The following is an 18,056-nucleotide window of genomic DNA, read 5'->3' as shown; positions in this document are numbered from 1 at the left end:
TAATACTTGAACCGTTACAATCCTTAAGGTAATATGCACCTCAAAGTGAAAGGCTTAAACTTTTGCTCAAACTTACCTCAGTGAAACTTTCAACCATTCTCTTACCAAAGCAAGAATAAAAATCAGGGGTCACCGTGCAAACTTTGGTACTAGAGAGACAAATAACTTGCGATTTCTCGATATTTGAAATTCAGAATGGCCGCCATCCCTGTGTTAACTCTATGGGAAAAAATAAAATTTTCGATTTTCGAAAAACTAAGACAGTGAAAACTTTTCTTTCACCAAGAGCTTCAAAATGAGCCCCCACAAGTGGTAGGTCAGAAGAAAATTGATAAAATTTGAAGGCCCGAATTTCTGTCCTCGAGGCGCGTTCTACCCAACATCGCAACTTGTCACAGATTGCTTGAGAGTACTCTATACCCCAACAGTGTTTATGAGTGTATCCAAATATGGAGAACCAACAGGTAATGAACCCAGTGTAAAAATCCACCGAGAATTTTGATATGTCATGGGTACTTCCAATTTGAGTCGAAACTCATCTGCAATCTCAATATGCATCAGTTTATATATAAGAACAAAAAATATGACACAACATGCACTCTTATGTTCAAATGATACAGATAAATGATGTGAAGTGTACAAACTTTTGAAGGGGGACAGTTTGATAGAAGTAGCATAACTGTCCTCAATAATGAGCAGACTGAAAAGACTAACATTACAATGTGAGAAAACTTCTCAAGACAGGATAGCAGTTGGAACTTCTTCTTTTGTGGGAGTATAATTTTCATTTGAAGCTTCCGGATAGCTGCTTGTACCAATTTAGCATTCAGGTTTGCTAAATAGGGAGAAAAATCTAGAGCATAGCAAGCACTGGTAAAAAAGTTCACCAAGGGGGAAAAACTTGGACACTGAAATTGTACCTACATGTTTAGTAAATGCCAATAGTACCATATACTTACTATACTGAAAGTAGTTTTAAATGACAAAAAGTGACCTAACGGCCTATACAGCCTGCTTTGTTTAAAAGAGAGAAATAGCTGCAAAAATACAACCGAAGATTTCATCATCCCTCAAAACATGTCAACCAAAGCGATCAGACTAGCAGTTTTTGAGAAAGAAATGGTTGAAACTGCCCGAAAAAATACAAAACTGCAGAGTTTATCATTATTTCAATACATCATAAATAATATAACCCCTAGGAACCTGTATACCAAATATCAAAGCTATCAAACTCTCAGTTTTTGAGAAACAAATTTTTCGACCAGAAACGGCAAAAAATTGCCCCCAAAAAACAAAAATGAAGATTTCATCATAATTACAATATATCACATTGAGTTCAACTGTAGGAACATGTAAATCAAATATCAAAGCTATCGGAGGAATACTTTTTGAAAAACAAATTTTTTGGCCAAAAATCGCAAAAATTGCCCCAAAAATACAAAATTGTAGAATTCATCATAGTTTGAATATATCATATTTTGATCATCCCTATGAATCTGTATACCAAATATCAAAGCTGTCAGACGAGCGGTTTTGGTGAAAATAAATTTTTTTGACCAAAAATGATAAACATTACCTTAAAAATACAAATTTGCATATTTCACCACAAATTGAACAAACCTAACTGAGGTCACCCCAAGTGAACTTCATATCAAATTTCAAAGCAATTGGACAAGCGCCTTCAGAGAAGATTTTTTGACCAAAAGCAAAAATTGCCCAAAAAATGCAAATACGCAACTTTCACCACAATTTGAACAAACCTTACTGAGGTCACCCTAAGTGAACTGCATATCAAATTCTAAAGCAATCGGACATGAGTTTCAGAGAAGAAGTCAATTGTTGACAGACGACGGTTGGACGGACAGACGACAATGGAAAATCAGCCTCCGCTGACAGCGGAGCTAAAAAGCCTGATGAACTCTGGAGTCTAACACTTCTGGATGTGGTGTATAAAATAGCCTAGTCGCTAGTCTCTGATGCTGTAACTTCTGAATGAGTTTGCTGGATACAGGAAAGGAGGAATTTCATTACAGGTATCTTATCGAGAAGTATACATTTTGTCTCACTACAATACTTTCATTTGAGAAGTGTCTTTGACATTTGGATATACTAACTGGGAGCTACAGGACACATTTCCGTCATGTATATTTGTGCGTTTTTGATTGTCAGACCACCATAAAATTCATGTCAGTTTGATATACAAAAATCTTAAAGTTAACCGACAAGTTGTTTTTGAGATGTTTTGACCAAAAACAAGAATAGTGGCCGAAGGCTTTACATATGCAAATGCCATCATCATTCGGGTAAATATGAATGAGGTTACTGCTGAGAATCTAGCTGTCAAATTTAAGACTATTCGACAATAGCCTCCAGAAAAGATATTGGAGATTTTTTGAAAATATTAGAATACTGAGAATTTGCCTTTATGCTAAAATTTGAACAAACAGGGTTTGGACATCTGTAGAAATGTGTGCACCATATGTGAAATTTGACCGGGTAGTTTTGAGTTTTTGATTTTTCACCACCTCCTAAATTCATTTCACTTTTTTGTTGGAGTATAATTTTCATCATTTGAAGAAACACTCATTTTCAACCCATGAGGCACCATACGCCAAAACACTGAGGTGATACCTGCAGTGATTCTCTACTTTTAAGGTGGCATTGCACATAACACAAAATAACTCAAAATAACTTTTTTTGCGAAGGTTCATTCAATTTTCAGTAATTTGTGAACGCAAGATTAAAATATTGGTTGGGTGCACCTTTTAGTATAACAAGCAGTCATAAGTTGAGAGAGAAAGAAGTGTAACTTTATGCAAATCATCCATTTTGCTGGGAACTGTTTGCTCCCGTTTTCAACATCTCATAAAAAATGAACACCACTCTGGCTGGGTCAAATATTGTGAAATGTTCACATTATCTCCTTGAAATACTATAATTACAAAACGTCAATTTTGTTCGGCAATAAAGTCTTACATTTGATAAGATATGTTGCTTTGAAAAAAAAGTGTGTTGGTTAAAACATCGTGTATTCATTACACTCGTGTATTGCCATGCATTTCGTGTACACTGATTGCCTCTGGATTCTGCAATGGTTTAGTGTGAAAAGAGTGTTGCTTTTCAAGTAGCTGAAAAACTGTGTTCTTTCACAAACACAATTATTTGTAGCATTTTTATTTGCCTTGACTTTCTTAAAGTTACGTCTGTAGGTTATAACTATGCGTAATAATATTAATACACAACCAGTAAACTTAGTACCTACTTTGCAAACCCATGTTTTACGAATTTTTATTTTTTATTAATGCTATAACGATTTCTACCTGTATTTATAACTTTGCTCTTTACCCCTTTTCCCCTGGTATGTACTCTTTTAGCGACGGTCTGGCTGCGGTATCCTGTAGCAAAGTTTTTGTTTGAAAACTTGGATTTAATCGACATAACTTAACCCCCTTTCCTTGCCACACAGTATCACTTCCCCATCAACCAACTCAGTGAAAAGCGGTATTGAGCCAAAACCATACGTACTTCCACCCATTAAACTTGGTCTGTTCCAACAGCATTAGTCAATAAAAATCATGTTTACAGTATCTGTGATTTCAGGGGATCCCATATGTTCAATTTTTCACTAGTTTTAACGAACTTGACCCGATGGTGGAATATGAACTGGGCAGGAAAAGGGTTGATGTTGTGTATGAGAATACAAAAAACTCCTGCCCCCCTAAAAATATTTCTACCTGTTGTATCAAAGACAGTACAAATAGTAAGCGACTGACATCGAACGTCGCTACCTTGAAAGTTTCGTAGAGCCAGCGCATCACGTTCACACTGGTCAGCGCCCTCTATAAACTGGTTTTCCGAAACGTTTAATTCTTGCGCCCTCAATGAACAAAATTGAAAGAATCGTGTTGTTTCTACCCAAAAAAGTAAATAATCCAGGGCGAGGGGTAATGTTTATCTCATGCAGACCCGGTAAGGGAGGGGTGCATAGGTCCACAAGCCACCCCACTCGATAGGGACTCACATCAAGACTTACCAGTGAGATATTTCAAAGAGATCGGATTCACCCCTGCCCGTGACTTTTAACTGCCCAGGGACCTTCCAGGTAAAACAAACGGCTGTGAGAAGCGACGACACTCCTACATCTATCATTATAATTTTTGTGGGTATTTACGGACACTCTTAATTGACGCTCTTCAACTACGGTTAGGTGAAGCAATAGCACGCCATGTAGATATTCGTGATTGTTCAAATTTCTTAGGTCGTTCGGAATTCCTTGTCAATTTTAACAACATCGCTTCGTCGATAAAATAAAATAGTAGTCTTTCTTCAAATACTTATGTTTAGACCCGAATGTATTTTAAATGTCATTTTAAGTCTACAAATCATATATTGCTGATGTTCAAATTATAACTAGCAATGTGCGAATTTGGTCATTATAAAGTAGACCCTACACAAGATCCAAATCAACAGCAATCGATTATGTAAAACCTTTTCCAAAAACGGCTCTCAGTGAATAAAAAATGACGGCTTAAAATGATCACCTTAATATGTCAAGCCATGAGTCATCAATCTTTGTAAGTTACAGTCCAAGTTCGCATTCACGTTGTGGTAAACCTCACCATGTTTACTTGATGGTACTTGTTGCTGGCAACTGCCAGTTTTGTTCGCTCTTCAGTCATTATCATTAGCATTGGATACTATACTCAGTGTAGTGTATTGGTAAGGCTTATATTTTGTGTAGTAGAAGGAAGAACAGGATATTCTATGAACTAGCAATATATTGTCAAAAGTCACAGCTGTCGACCCTTTACAAAGTTTTATTGATTCCTATTTCTTGTCATTGAAAAGAAATGAACCAGTATTTGTATATTACAAAAGAAGACAATTCAAATTCAATTTCAAAAGGTTTTCCATCAGTGTTGCCAAATTTGTCTCTGTTTTTAAAAGCAAAATCTCTCATCTGAGGTAAAACTATGATAAATTGGTTTAGTGTTACTGCCCAGAAACGAAAAGTTTAATGCTGCTCCTGTTGCGACTTTCATTATTTAAAGTACACACTTGTTTAGTCGGATGACGCGCTGCTGATTGGTTGGGTTGACCAAATTACATAAATTTGATTATGTTGATGGCGATAACAGCATCTGGATAGAAACAGTTGCGTTAAGGTTGGTAGTGGCGGTGATAGTGGTGGTTGCAGTGGTGGTGGTAGTATTGGTAGTGGTGGCAGTGGTGGTGACAATATTGGTAGTGGTGATGGTGGTAGTGGTGGTGCTAGTGTTGGTAGTGGTGGTGGTGAAAGTGGTGGTGCTAGTGTTGGTAGTGGTAGTGGTGGTGGCAGTGTTGGTAGTGATAGTGGTGATGGTGGTGGTGATAGTATTGGTAGTGCTGGTGGTTGCAGTGATGGCGATAGTGGTGGTAGTGGCAGTGTTGACGATGGTGGTGGTTATGGTGGATGGTGTTTTCTCTTTTCTCTTTTTTTTAAACTCAAAGCACAAGTTTAGCGCAAAATAAAATATTTCAACCAACGATTATTTTGTTTGTCTTGCAGACTTGTGCGATGGACAACAAAGTTTATATTTTTCATTTACACAAGTTATGTGTCATAAATTTTATTTATAAAAGATGGTACTTCTTGCCATTCAACATGATCGTGAATTTCAAGTATTTTACTAGATAGCATACACGAACCACGAACCACTGCCCTTTCTGTTATAGCAATGACGAAACGTTAGACCATTTATTTTAGTCATATAAATTCTCTGACACCTTTCAGGGCAGCTTTCGGGCTCATTTCTGCAAAAAATCTCTTATTCCTTTAGTGAGCTGCCTAAAGCCAGCTGTAAAGCCTTCATGCTGTATTATTTGGGGACGCTATGGTGCTTAAAGGTATACAGTCACCTGTAATCTAAATATGCCCATATATGGTCAAAGGGGCGTTCCTTGGTATTCAAAATGCCCATGTGAGGGCGCTGTTTTTAAAAAGCGGCCACCCGCTTAAAATCTGTTATTGGTTAGGTTTTCTCTTTCCATGGTAACTGTGGCAAAATTGGAACAGGTCATCCCATACTTATGACAAAAGGATTTATATCTTTGTATTAGAAATGAATAATAGGCAACCATTATTTGTTGTGTATTTGCTATAAGTCAAACACAACTACCACCTTAAATATGAAATTGCCAGGGAGAATGATGAACTTGGGAAACACTTTTGCAACTGAATTAAAATACTACCGAAAATTGCTGACATCAGAAATTGAAAAATCATTTCAGAATGGCGTCAGTGAATTTTCGTGGACGAAAGCCAACACACACTCTCTTTTATATTTTATCTTTCTTTCTTAAATTTAAGAGAGAAGTCAAAAGCTTGAGCTGAACAAGTACGAGTGAAAATGTTTGAAAAATGCAGACAGGAGAGAACATAAGTTTTGTATAATGACAAACTTTAGTTCAATTTGCAATGTGTTGACTTTTAAATTTCCGTTTTGTTCATTATCATAAAATCGTGACAATATTGGAAGAAAGCACAGAGAAAATGCATAATAGACGAGCTCCTGCAGCAAGGAAACACAGGAAACAATCTTGAAAAGCATTGCAAAATATCGCGATGTTTTCTGATGCAACTCTAAAATTGTATGGATTATTGTACTATACTGTCAGTTGCATGCTGGGATGACGTAATACCCTTACAACCTCTTTTGGCATCATGCATGCCTAGCACAGTACACTCAAGTACAAACGTATTTAACTCATTTCAGTGCTGTCAAAAGTGAGCAGTTTCATCGAGCATGAGATTGAAAGCAGTTTTCTGCCGCTGGAAAATATCTCTGGCTTTTCTGTAAATTTTGACGTCGTAGTACAAAGCTCGATTAACGTCCGGGTCCCTATTTAATTCCCTGTGCAGCTGCGCAACTACATCCTGTCGCGATGTCTGTGGATTCTGTCCCGCCAATTTGTATTGTCGTTTGTTGCTCATATCCCCGGCGCATCTGCTGTAGAACGGGAGTCCGAAAGCGCGTTCAAAGAGGATCAAGTTTGTGTCGTATTCGTCTGTGAGACCGATGACTGCGAACCAAGATTCTAGGTTGTCTAGGATGTACTGAAGAGCAACCATCTTTTGTTTTTCATCCATCATTTTATTCAAAATAAGTTCAATTCTCCACCAGGGGGGAATCTTTTCCGTCGGGGGATCCTCGGGCCCGCGAAGTTTGTCGATGAGCTTCGTGTACTCCTTCGTGAAAAACAACGGGTTGGCCAGCAGCTGTCTGAAAAAGAAGCTACCCTGATGTAAGGCCCATTCTTTCAGGGATAGTTCTGTTGCGTTCCGCACAATACACTGAGCCTGGTCCTCCGTCAATTTACACATATTATGCGAAGAGATAACACGTTCGTAGGGATCTCTGAGAACAGTGAAATAGGAACAGGGCTTGTCTGTAAAATCGCAGATACCGAACGTTGAATCGCCCATGTAAGATCTCGCGAGATCTTGACCGGGTCCGTCCTTCAACATCTGCGCAAAAAATTCCTCCGCATTGGGATTGGCCGCAAGTAAGGGCTGCTCATGTCCGTAAAATTTCATAATATCTTTCAGGCAGTTCTTGGCCGTTGAACCTCCCGACTTTTGGTTGTGGACAAAAACTATGGTACTATTTGCATATATTTGATCTGGCGGCCATCTCGAAAAGTTCGGTTGGTCGGTTGACCTCGTGTAGAAATTTGGGAGAAAATTCCGCTTTACTAACCATCGGTATTTTAAATCTTCAGGCACCTTTGCATTTTCTCGATTATCAAAAAACTTCCTGAAATACAAAAAAATTGAAGAAATTATAATCACATCTCCGTATGCTTCATCCTTCAAAACCGATGACATTGCAGCATATTCCGACTATACTGAAGCCTAATGTATAAGTTATTTTGCTTGAAAACTTTTGTCGAAAGCAGCATGCAGATTACACTGCATACGAAAGTGATGAAAACTACCCATTTGGGGCTGAGCAAATACGTCACGTGTTTTATGTCGACAATGAAAAGCATATCAACATGAGTACAATACTCCTGACGCACATTTACAATATGATCATGGAGTCGACAAGGTGTGACTAACCCCGGTGGTGGCAGTCCCCGGGTTGGTGGGTACCCATGCGCGTTACCAAATTCACGGAAAAGGGGGTGTTTTTCTTCAGTCATCTCGGAGATTCTAGGTCCGTGAAATCGAGAAAAAGGGGTACTTTTTCAGAGTAACCTCCGAGATTAGGGGTAGTCCTTTCATAATCTCCCTAGGACACTAAATCTGGTCTAGTCTCACTCACAAAGAAAATGAAAAACTCCAGATCCAAACGGATAAGGAAGATGATTGTGTATGAATGTGACTAAAATCAGGTGAGGACAAACATTTGTGATGTATGTACATGTATACAAAGTCAACCTCCAGGGTCAACCCTGGAAGTCAACATACTAACCTCCTAGATTTCGAAAAGAAGGGTATGTTTTTTACAGCTAATTTCTCCCAGATTTGCCAGAAATAGGGGGTGTTTTTCTCAGAAATATTCTAGGAAAGGGGGTACTTTTCAAACTTGGGTAACAAGCATTGGTACCCACCAACCCGGGGACTGCCACCGCCGGGTGACTAACAGACGTAATTTTTTCAGTTTTACGAGTCACATGAACGCTCTATCTAAAGATTATTGTTAATGCACACTTAAATTCCTCGCATATTTTAAATTGACTCCAAAATTGACTGTAAATGTTTTGGCCATGTCGTATGGTACAACGTGACATCCTCTTAATCTCTCCTGTCGTCTGCTCACGGTACCAGAGCGCCAACCTGTCCAGGCTGAACGACAGTGAACGTCATTTGCATTCAGCTATTTTGTCATGAAACATTGAAACATAGATATTCACGAGGGTAAATTATGAACACGGACAGAACGATGAAAATAGGCATAAAATTCAGTAAAGGTTTCCCGAAACAGCCGACAAAATGAGTTATGAAATGAAATGAATGTGAAATTGAACTGTGGTTATTCAATTACTGATGAAACAAGTGTAAAAGTCAGTGAGGGTGAAAAATTCATAATACGCTAGTAAATATGTGTGGTTTTAGAATTTGCTTCGTTTCGTTATTTCTGAATAGCTCCCTCACAAGTCCAGTGTACACGTTCATGCTGAGTCAAACCACGGACTATGGTCAAACCGAAGTTAACTTGGGTCCTCTCATTAAAGCATTATATAATAAACTAGTGCTTTAAAGTCAATGGCTCGAAACAAATACAACCATTGACACAGAAATAAAAGCCTTATCTTCATTTGGAGTTGATTTGAACCAGTAAAACAAAAAAATATTTTCTCAACTTCTATAACAGTTGCTCCGTATACGTTTTCGCCTACTTAACCCACGACTCCATGTAAAATCAAATATTGTTTTAGCATAATCCACATGACATTTGGTGTACCATAGTCCATCCACCCACCAAGATATTTTATATAGTTTATGTCAATAAAAATTTAAAAATTCGGTCGACGAACACACGGATGGAATTCGTTGCCTTCTGATCGAGACCACTACAATCTTTTTGAAATCCCGTCAAATAACCGATACAGTAGATGTTACAAGCATTAATTCTATAAATTATTATTTGCAGCACATGGACATAATTATCGGATACTAAGAAAACGACCATATCAGCTGTCGAATGATGTACGACGTAATAGTACTGCAAAAGTCGTCGACGTTGGGATTTTGTGAAATGCTGAAAAATCAGTCGCATGTTCGCAAAGTGTTGACGATGCAGAACGTTAGACATGACTGAGCAGTTTTGTCACAGATTTACGACGGTAAAGTCATAAAATTATGTTTTTTTATCGCAACTTTATATGCATCAAATCGTTCAAACGGTTCACAAATAAATACAGTATAGCTCACGAACGTTAACAATAGCCATGGAACGTAATCGCCGACAGATGGCGTCCATTCAATAGTCCCAAAGCAGAATATAATCCCCTCATGCAGTTTGTACGAATTCCTACCAACAAGGGTATTGGGGACTTACAGTGTGGTACAAGCAGTGCAGAGCAAATATATCAAAATATTCAATTCAAGCGCGGCTGTGACATCTCTGTATAATGTCGGCCTACATTTTGACATGTATGTTTGGATTCAAAATGGATGTCGGAAAAGGTTATCTACAAAAACACAAGCGTGTGTTCCGAATCAGCAAGTTTGTGCACAAACTGTACATGTAGCCTTAATTGTGATGCAGTACTATCATTTTTCGTTAAATTTGGTCGCAACGACAGTGTATAGCTCACAAAGGAAGAAAAAGCAATCACGCGTCACGGGCCCTCGTCAATCACGATTGGGACAAACATTCAATTCTCTTAATCCGGGGACTTAAGTACCCATCTTTCACTTCATCATTCGATGATTTCTTTCATCACCAAAATTACGAATTTACAACTTTCATTGTATTTTAAATCCAAGGGAAAAGGTCGACTCTACATTTCAGAGCAGTACGTGCCACTATTAAAACTTGTAAAATGTGACACTCTGCAGTCTAGACGGATGGTCCCATTAAAGTGTATTGTCAAATTAGACAGAAAAATATTCAAATATTCATGTATACAAAAATAAACGTTTACATTAAGTTAGAAAAATCCTCACCTCTGTAAGTTATTACGGCTTAGTATCAAAGACGTATCACTCAGTACAATGATTGTGTACAGCACAGCGCCAGTCAGAAGAGTGACCGAGAAAGCCGTACGCAAAAACGATCTTAAATGTCTACCGGACATTGCGGCCATGTTGACTGCAGTACTGTGGTTTCTGATAGATGATCGATGACACGCGCGAGACTGCTTCCTCCATTGAACTGTTTCCATGGTAGCACTTGTGGTCCCGTGTTGTTACGCAGTGTGTCCGGAACTACATATTCATAAGTGTATCCGTACGCGAAAAGCCGTACGCTTAAAGTTTTTTTCGATAATCTAGATTTTCCCATAAGGCTTAGCTGTATTAAAAACAATGTCTTTTGAAGCATGGAGAAAGTACCTACATGTTTAAAGTGACTATTTGCCAATAAGATACCAAATAAATGATTTTGCTTTAATCTACCTTTTTAATTGATATTTTCAACAACTAACCACCATACTTGGACACGCTGCAGTTTCTAAATTCGGGAGAGTAAAACGAAGTACCTTTGAAAACAATTACGGGAAGGAGAATAAATGATTATAATAATTAAGTGATATTTTCTCCTACAAAGTTGGTTATTTTACCAGTTTGTGTACCGTAGAGAGAGACAGTTATTTGCAAATGATACGTGGTAGGGCGCATAGCCAAATTCCCGGATGTAAGGTGTCAGGTGTGCGTCGGATTAGCTTAACTGCTAGTCTGCTACTAGTTGAATAAATCACTCAGGGACATTTTTGATAGCTCACACAGCGACAACAGATAGACAGACAAAGGCAGACAAAAGGAGAGGTAGTCACATTGTGGTTATGTGTGGCAATGATCAGCTCGATTGTGTAACTCATGAAAAATTGTTGGGTGTAACCATTGACGACACCCTAAATTGGGAAAAGCAAGTAAATTCAGTTTGTAGTATGGTAGCCTTTAAATTGCTGCATCTGAAACGTATTCCTCCTTTTAACTCAGAGGGCTAAGATGATATTTTACAATTGTTTTATATTACCCCATTTTGATTATTGTTCTAACGTATGGGGTCATTGTTCCAACAAATTGTGTTGAAAGACTACAGAAAGCTGTAGCCAGAGTACTTTTAGACTCAGATTTTAGCACTCCTAGTCGTAATTTATTCGACGTTTTAATTACCATTTAGAGAAGGATCATTTTAATGAATCAGTCTTGATGTACAAAGTTCAAAATAATTTAGCTCCTAAATATTTGAATGTTTTTAGAAGTGTCCAGAACGTCCACAGTCGTAGTACAAGATCTGTAGACAGAAATGAATTGCATATTTCAAGACACAGAACTCAAATTTTTAAGAGGAGTTTTACGTATATAGCAGTGTTAAAATATGGAATAGTTTACCAGCAGATGTCAAATTTTGCTCTACTCTTCATTCTTTTAAGATAAAATGTAAGTCTCAACTTTTGGGCAAAATGTAATTCTAAAGCCATTTTTGGCCGTTTCTTTCCCTTACATTTTGTCGTCTGTTTCTTGTTGTCTTAATGTTTTGTTTTTCTCTGTTCTGTGTTTTATATTCTTTAATGTACATATTGTATTTTTCTTGCATCTCGACACTGTGTGAAGAAGAGCCTTCGGCTCAACAGTCTATCGAGTTTAAATAAAGTCTAATAATAATAATAATAATTGGCAGTTGTGGTTGACAGCTGTTATTCGTTTTAATCGTTGCATTCAACTTGAAGTTAGATGTCTGTTTGATATTGACACATTTCGGACGATTTTGACTCACCTTTTTGGGTTTATCTATATGTCCAATGGTATATGACACAAAATGGCCGGGTTTTAGTTTTTAGATCGTGGACGGTGAGATTTAAAGCATACACCTGGTGTAAGTTCCTTAAACATTATAAATCTATGTAGACCCGTCTGTACCATCACATGGAAATGAACGCGAATAGTCCACGTGGTATCAGCTTTCCTATGTACAAGAAAAATAGATTCAACTCCAAAAACAACGTCGATTGCTAAAGGGACAAAACATGTATATTTAGAGCTAATTGATAGCAACGCGAACATTTTAGGAAAGTACATCATTATAATCACAAGAGTTTGTACTGGGATTTCTAGCCGTTAAAATTAGGACTGAAATTAACTGTTTTGAGGTAGTGGCATATTTCGATCACGCTCTCGCTGTAATCCGATCCGTCAGCTTCAGCGGAAACAAATCATCGTTGATGACACAGTCCCCACTTGTTAATGGGTACTTTGATTACATGTCCTCAGAGAGGATAGAGTCCTCTTCATTAATTAGGTCTGTGATAAAAATACTTTGATACAGATAGCGCTCAATGGCCAAGAATGACCTACATACAAGAAAGACCTACATATGTATGACATAGGTTAATGTCCTTGTACCAACTTTGAATAAAATCGGTTGAGATATGCCTGAGTATTATGGCTCTGTACATGAAAAAATCGTAACAACCATATTGGATCGTATCACATAACAAATTGACATGCATATGTATGACAGTAGTCAATCTCCTTGTACCAACTTTGAATAAATTCGCTTGATACATGTCTGAGTATTATGGCTCTGTACATGAAAACATCGTAAATAAAATGGCTGCCTAGCGGCCATATTGGATCGTATCACAAAACAAATAGTACATATGTATGACATAGGTCAATGTCCTTGTACCAACTTGGAATAAAATCGTTGAGATACGCCTGAGTTTTGGCTCTATACATGAAAAAATTGTAATAAAATGGCCGCCTGGCGGCCATATTGGATCGTATCACAAAACAAATCGACGTGCATATCTATGACATTGGTCAATGTCCTTGTACCAACTTTGAATAAAATTGGTTGAAACATGTCTGAGTTATGGCTCTGTACATGAAAAAATTGTAATAAAATGGCCGCCTGGCGGCCATACTGGATCGTATCACAAAACAAATTGACATGCATATCTATGACATTGGTCAATGTCCTTGTACCAACTTTGAATAAAATCGGTTCAAACATGTCTGAGTTATGGCTCTGTACATGAAAAAATCGTAATAAAATGGCCGCCTGGCGGCCATATTGGATCGTATCACAAAACAAATAGACTTGCATATCTATGACATTGGTCAATGTCCTTGTACCAACTTTGAATAAAATTGGTTGAAACATGTCTGAGTTATGGCTCTGTACATGAAAAATTGTAATAACATGGCCGCCTGGCGGCCATATTGGATTGTGTCACAAAACAAATCAATGTGCATATCTATGACATTGGTCAATGTCCTTGTACCAACTTTGAATAAATTGGTTGAAACGTGTCTGAGTTATGGCTCTGTACATGAAAAATTGTAATAAAATGGCCGCCTGGCGGCCATATTGGATCGTATCACAAAACAAATCAACATGCATATCTATGACATTGATCAATGTCCTTGTACCAACTTTGAATAAAATCGGTTGAAACATGTCTGAGTTATGGCTCTGTACATGAAAAAATTGTAATAAAATGGCCGCCTGGCGGCCATATTGGATTGTATCACAAAACAAATCGACGTGCATCTGTATGACATATGAAGTAATCCTTGTACCAAGTTTGAATGAAATCGCTCCTTGCATCTCTGAGATATCTGCGTGAACGGACGGACGCACGGACGGACGGACGCACGCACGCACGGACGCACGCACGGACATGACCAAACCTATAAGTCCCCCCGGACGGTGTCCGTGGGGACTAACAAAAACCATTTTGCAAAGTGACATGAGCTCATACGATATATCAGTCATGATCAACAATCTGGTAAAACTGTACGCAAAAGGGTTATAGTTCAAGTGAACTGCTTTGAACACGATTTCAACTAATTTGGGAGAAAACATGATTGGAACTAATTTGGGATAATTGGATTTTTATATTTTTAAATTTCTCAAAAGTGTTAGGTGCAAGATAGTTGAATGTTGCAATAATACAAATTACTCGTAAAAATCAGTGTGTAATGTAAAAAGAAAAGCAGATGAGAATTAAATCGACATTACTTCGCCATCAAATTAATAGTCGCGCCAGCGGCTTACTGACTACGCATGCGCTTATTCATAATATACTATGCGAGTAACCGGAAGTGTACCCTCTTTCATGGGCGCCGCCATGTTTTTTTTTTTTTGAGTACTCGTAAATAAACAAAAACGAAACAAATTACCATTATATAACATGCCTTTTATAAAATATACCTCTTTTATGAGCCAGTAAATGTTCTTATGCACCTTGTCGCTGATACAAAGTATCGTTGATATAGATAAACGGAGAGAAACTGTCGTGCATATGAACGGGGGCATACGCAAAGAATGCTGGGATTGAATTATAGAAGAGCGCCCCCTGTGTCAATAATTGGATTCAAAACTTGCGAGTGTTTAGACGGAACGCTATAGTTTTCAGCTTGCAAGTGGAAGGTGGGCAGTGCGGTTACCATTGCAATGATAATTATTGCATAATACGTCCCTTGTTTAACGCAATAGGCTGTTATCATTGTAAAGATTGCCAATTTTTGTCCAAAATTTTTACACGCTACAGAAAATCTATACCTGCCCTGCTGCAGGGTTTGACGTCGTGTAAGTACGTGAACTGCTTCCATCAGAGGGAAACTGGGCATAGTTGTTATATAAACGTTTATGAAGTAACAATTACAGTTTATCATGAATCAATACAAATAACATTGCCAATCTTAACCCCTGGCGCGACACCAAGGGCTGAGCCCTATATAATATTATCCCAAATTAGTTCCAATCGTGTTAGAAGAGGACCTTTTAATTGTTCAAATTTTGCTGATTAAACCAACTTTACTACAAACATGATTGGAACTAATTTGGGATAATTGGATGGTGAAGTAATGTCGATTTAATCTGCAAATGTAACCTCACCTGCTTTTCTTTTTAAATACACGCTTGTTTTTATGAGTTATTGGTAATATCGCAACATTCAGCTATAGATCACCTAACACTTTTGGGAAATTTGAAAAATATAAAGATCCAATTATCCCAAATTAGTCCAATCGTATTTACAGTGTTTATCTGTGGAGGCGTCAAATTTTTACCCACCGTTGAAAAAGGGCACGATGGAAAGGAGAGTCATCTCCAATCATATCTTTTCAATGAGAAGTAAGTTCCCGGATGATGTCTTCACATTGCCGTGGACAGGGTATTACAAGCAATATTCGTCTAGGAGCTATGATCAATAAATTTCTTGTATTAATTTTTTATTATACAAGCCTTAACTGTGTTATTTATGAGCCTATTACTTTACTCTCTCTATCTCTGTATAGCATTTCAAAGAAAACAGTCCATATCTGTTAATTACCCTTTCTAAAAATAGTTCATAAAAGTGTCTCATTTCATGACACAATATTTGGGGAAATGGCATGTTGGTCAAATGAGATACAAACAGTTTCAATATTTTTTGCTTTTAATTTTACAGAATCCTTTACATCGGTCAAATACTAGATCAAAATGTTCTTGCGGACCTACTTTCAATGTGCAATATTTAACATTTCATGCAATTATCCCAACACAGTTCCCAAATGTTCTAAGCGAAATAAGTCGGTTTTTGTATTTGTTAGTTTTAAGGGTTTTTTACGATTTCTGTACGATAAGTAACCACAGAAAGTTAAATAATTCGACGTTGGAGGGCATTCAGAACGGGCAGACGATCTACATACACTTCTAAATATAAATGCCGTATTGTTTGATGGACCTGGTAATTTGTTACCTTCCATGATTGTGCTGTAATATCGGAGTAGCTGAGACTTTTTATGATATTTTTTGCTATTTTTGTCTTGAATGTCAACTAGTTTCTTGTTCGTCTCCCTAAGACACGTTGAGATGCACAGTATTCAGCTTGTAAACTCAGCCTGTACATGAGTACTGCATTGTTGTTGACAAGGGACTCCTGGTCCGGACTAGAATTCAAATATGAACAATAACAGTGCATTTTACACATATACATGCTGTGTTGACCAGGTAACTGGTATGATTTAACATGCACTGGGCAAAAGAACGAGACGTTGCTGTTGACACACGAAACAAAAATAGTGAAATCATCAAAAGTTACATCTACTATAGCCCTTAATAGAGTCATTAGCATATCGGTATCATCGTACACTTTCGCATGTAAATGCAGAACTACGAAAAACTACACGTGAAGCTTGTTTCAAGAGTGTACTATTTGAAGAGGCGCATGTTTACGGGCCTGTGACTGTAACAGCACGGGTATCAAATGAAACACTTGTATACTACCGCGGATTTCTTTAACAGCGCAATAAAAGCAGCGTCACGTGTTTACATCAAAGTAAAACTGTCACATATATTATGAACACGTGATATTTTAATGCTTTTAATAACGTTTTATGTCTGTGCCATAAACATGCAATGCTAGCAATAAATACTTTAAAGAACGCCAATGTGATTTTATTATTGCTATTGAATTTGTAACAAAATGACTCATCATAAATATGAACTTTGACCTCGATTATCACAGTGCATAGACTCACCAAAGTGCGAGTCTAGGTCATGTAGTACACCTGCTTTTCTTACAACATCGTTTAATTACAGCTTCTATTTAATAAAATCATACAATTATAATAAATAATATGTTGGTAAGTTACAGAATTATCAATGCACGTGACATTACGTCGGAGTGTATATTATGGAAAGATTTTTTGTCATCAATGTAATAATACGAAGTCCTTCGAATTTCTAATTTGTATGATAAACTTCATAAAACTTTTGTACAACCGTTCTCAAGCTAGTAAAATATATTGTCACTCCGTTTGACACAAACATTCTTGATTGAGGCCATTCCTCAATTGTCTATACAAACGAGCTGACACTAAATGTCACTGAGGGCATGCTTCTTCAGCAACGTTGAAGTGCGACAGTTTACGTTGTGAACAAAAATGTCTGCCATTCTGTTACAGCTTGTGAAGATGGAGTAACTGCATACTAAAGCACAATTATAACTTTCATGAATGACTGTCCTAAACGGGTGGCAATTTCCAACCCGATTGTGATGGAAAGATTTGAGGCAAACCATCAAATTTCTAAGATTATAATCAACATTTTTTGTTACATCTGCAAAAATAAACAATAAGCAAAATTTATAATAAACCTTGACAGGAATTTCTTACACGCTGAAAACAATTACAACACTGTCTTGGTACAATTTATTCAGGTAAATTATACACACTTGAATCATTTGCACTTCAAATATAACTCCTGCTTTAACAACACAAAAACTCTTGACTTTTATCAATTAAAGAGAGGCGGTCGTCGGAACTCCGCTAAAAGCTTGCCAGGGACCCCTACGAGCGATGTAAATACAGTATTTAGGGTACTTTGGCGATTGATGAAATGTTTGCTAAC

General features: G+C 37.5%; 1 protein-coding gene across 1 annotated transcript; it reads right to left on the bottom strand.

Moving 5' to 3' along the window:
* Positions 1-4,802: 4,802 nt before the first annotated feature.
* On the bottom strand, positions 4,803-10,861 carry LOC139138548 (uncharacterized). Its single transcript, XM_070706968.1, has 2 exons — positions 10,658-10,861; positions 4,803-7,796 (listed from the first exon to the last, which is right to left on the bottom strand). Exons 1-2 carry the CDS (start codon positions 10,795-10,797, stop codon positions 6,761-6,763), a joined length of 1,176 nt encoding a protein of 391 aa, XP_070563069.1. The 5' UTR covers positions 10,798-10,861; the 3' UTR covers positions 4,803-6,760.
* Positions 10,862-18,056: the final 7,195 nt, after the last annotated feature.

This window comes from Ptychodera flava, chromosome 8, assembly GCF_041260155.1.
Source record: "Ptychodera flava strain L36383 chromosome 8, AS_Pfla_20210202, whole genome shotgun sequence".
Taxonomy (NCBI): domain Eukaryota; kingdom Metazoa; phylum Hemichordata; class Enteropneusta; family Ptychoderidae; genus Ptychodera; species Ptychodera flava.
The sequence above is the reverse complement of the archived record's forward strand: the minus strand, read 5'-3'. Positions and strand labels throughout refer to the sequence as shown.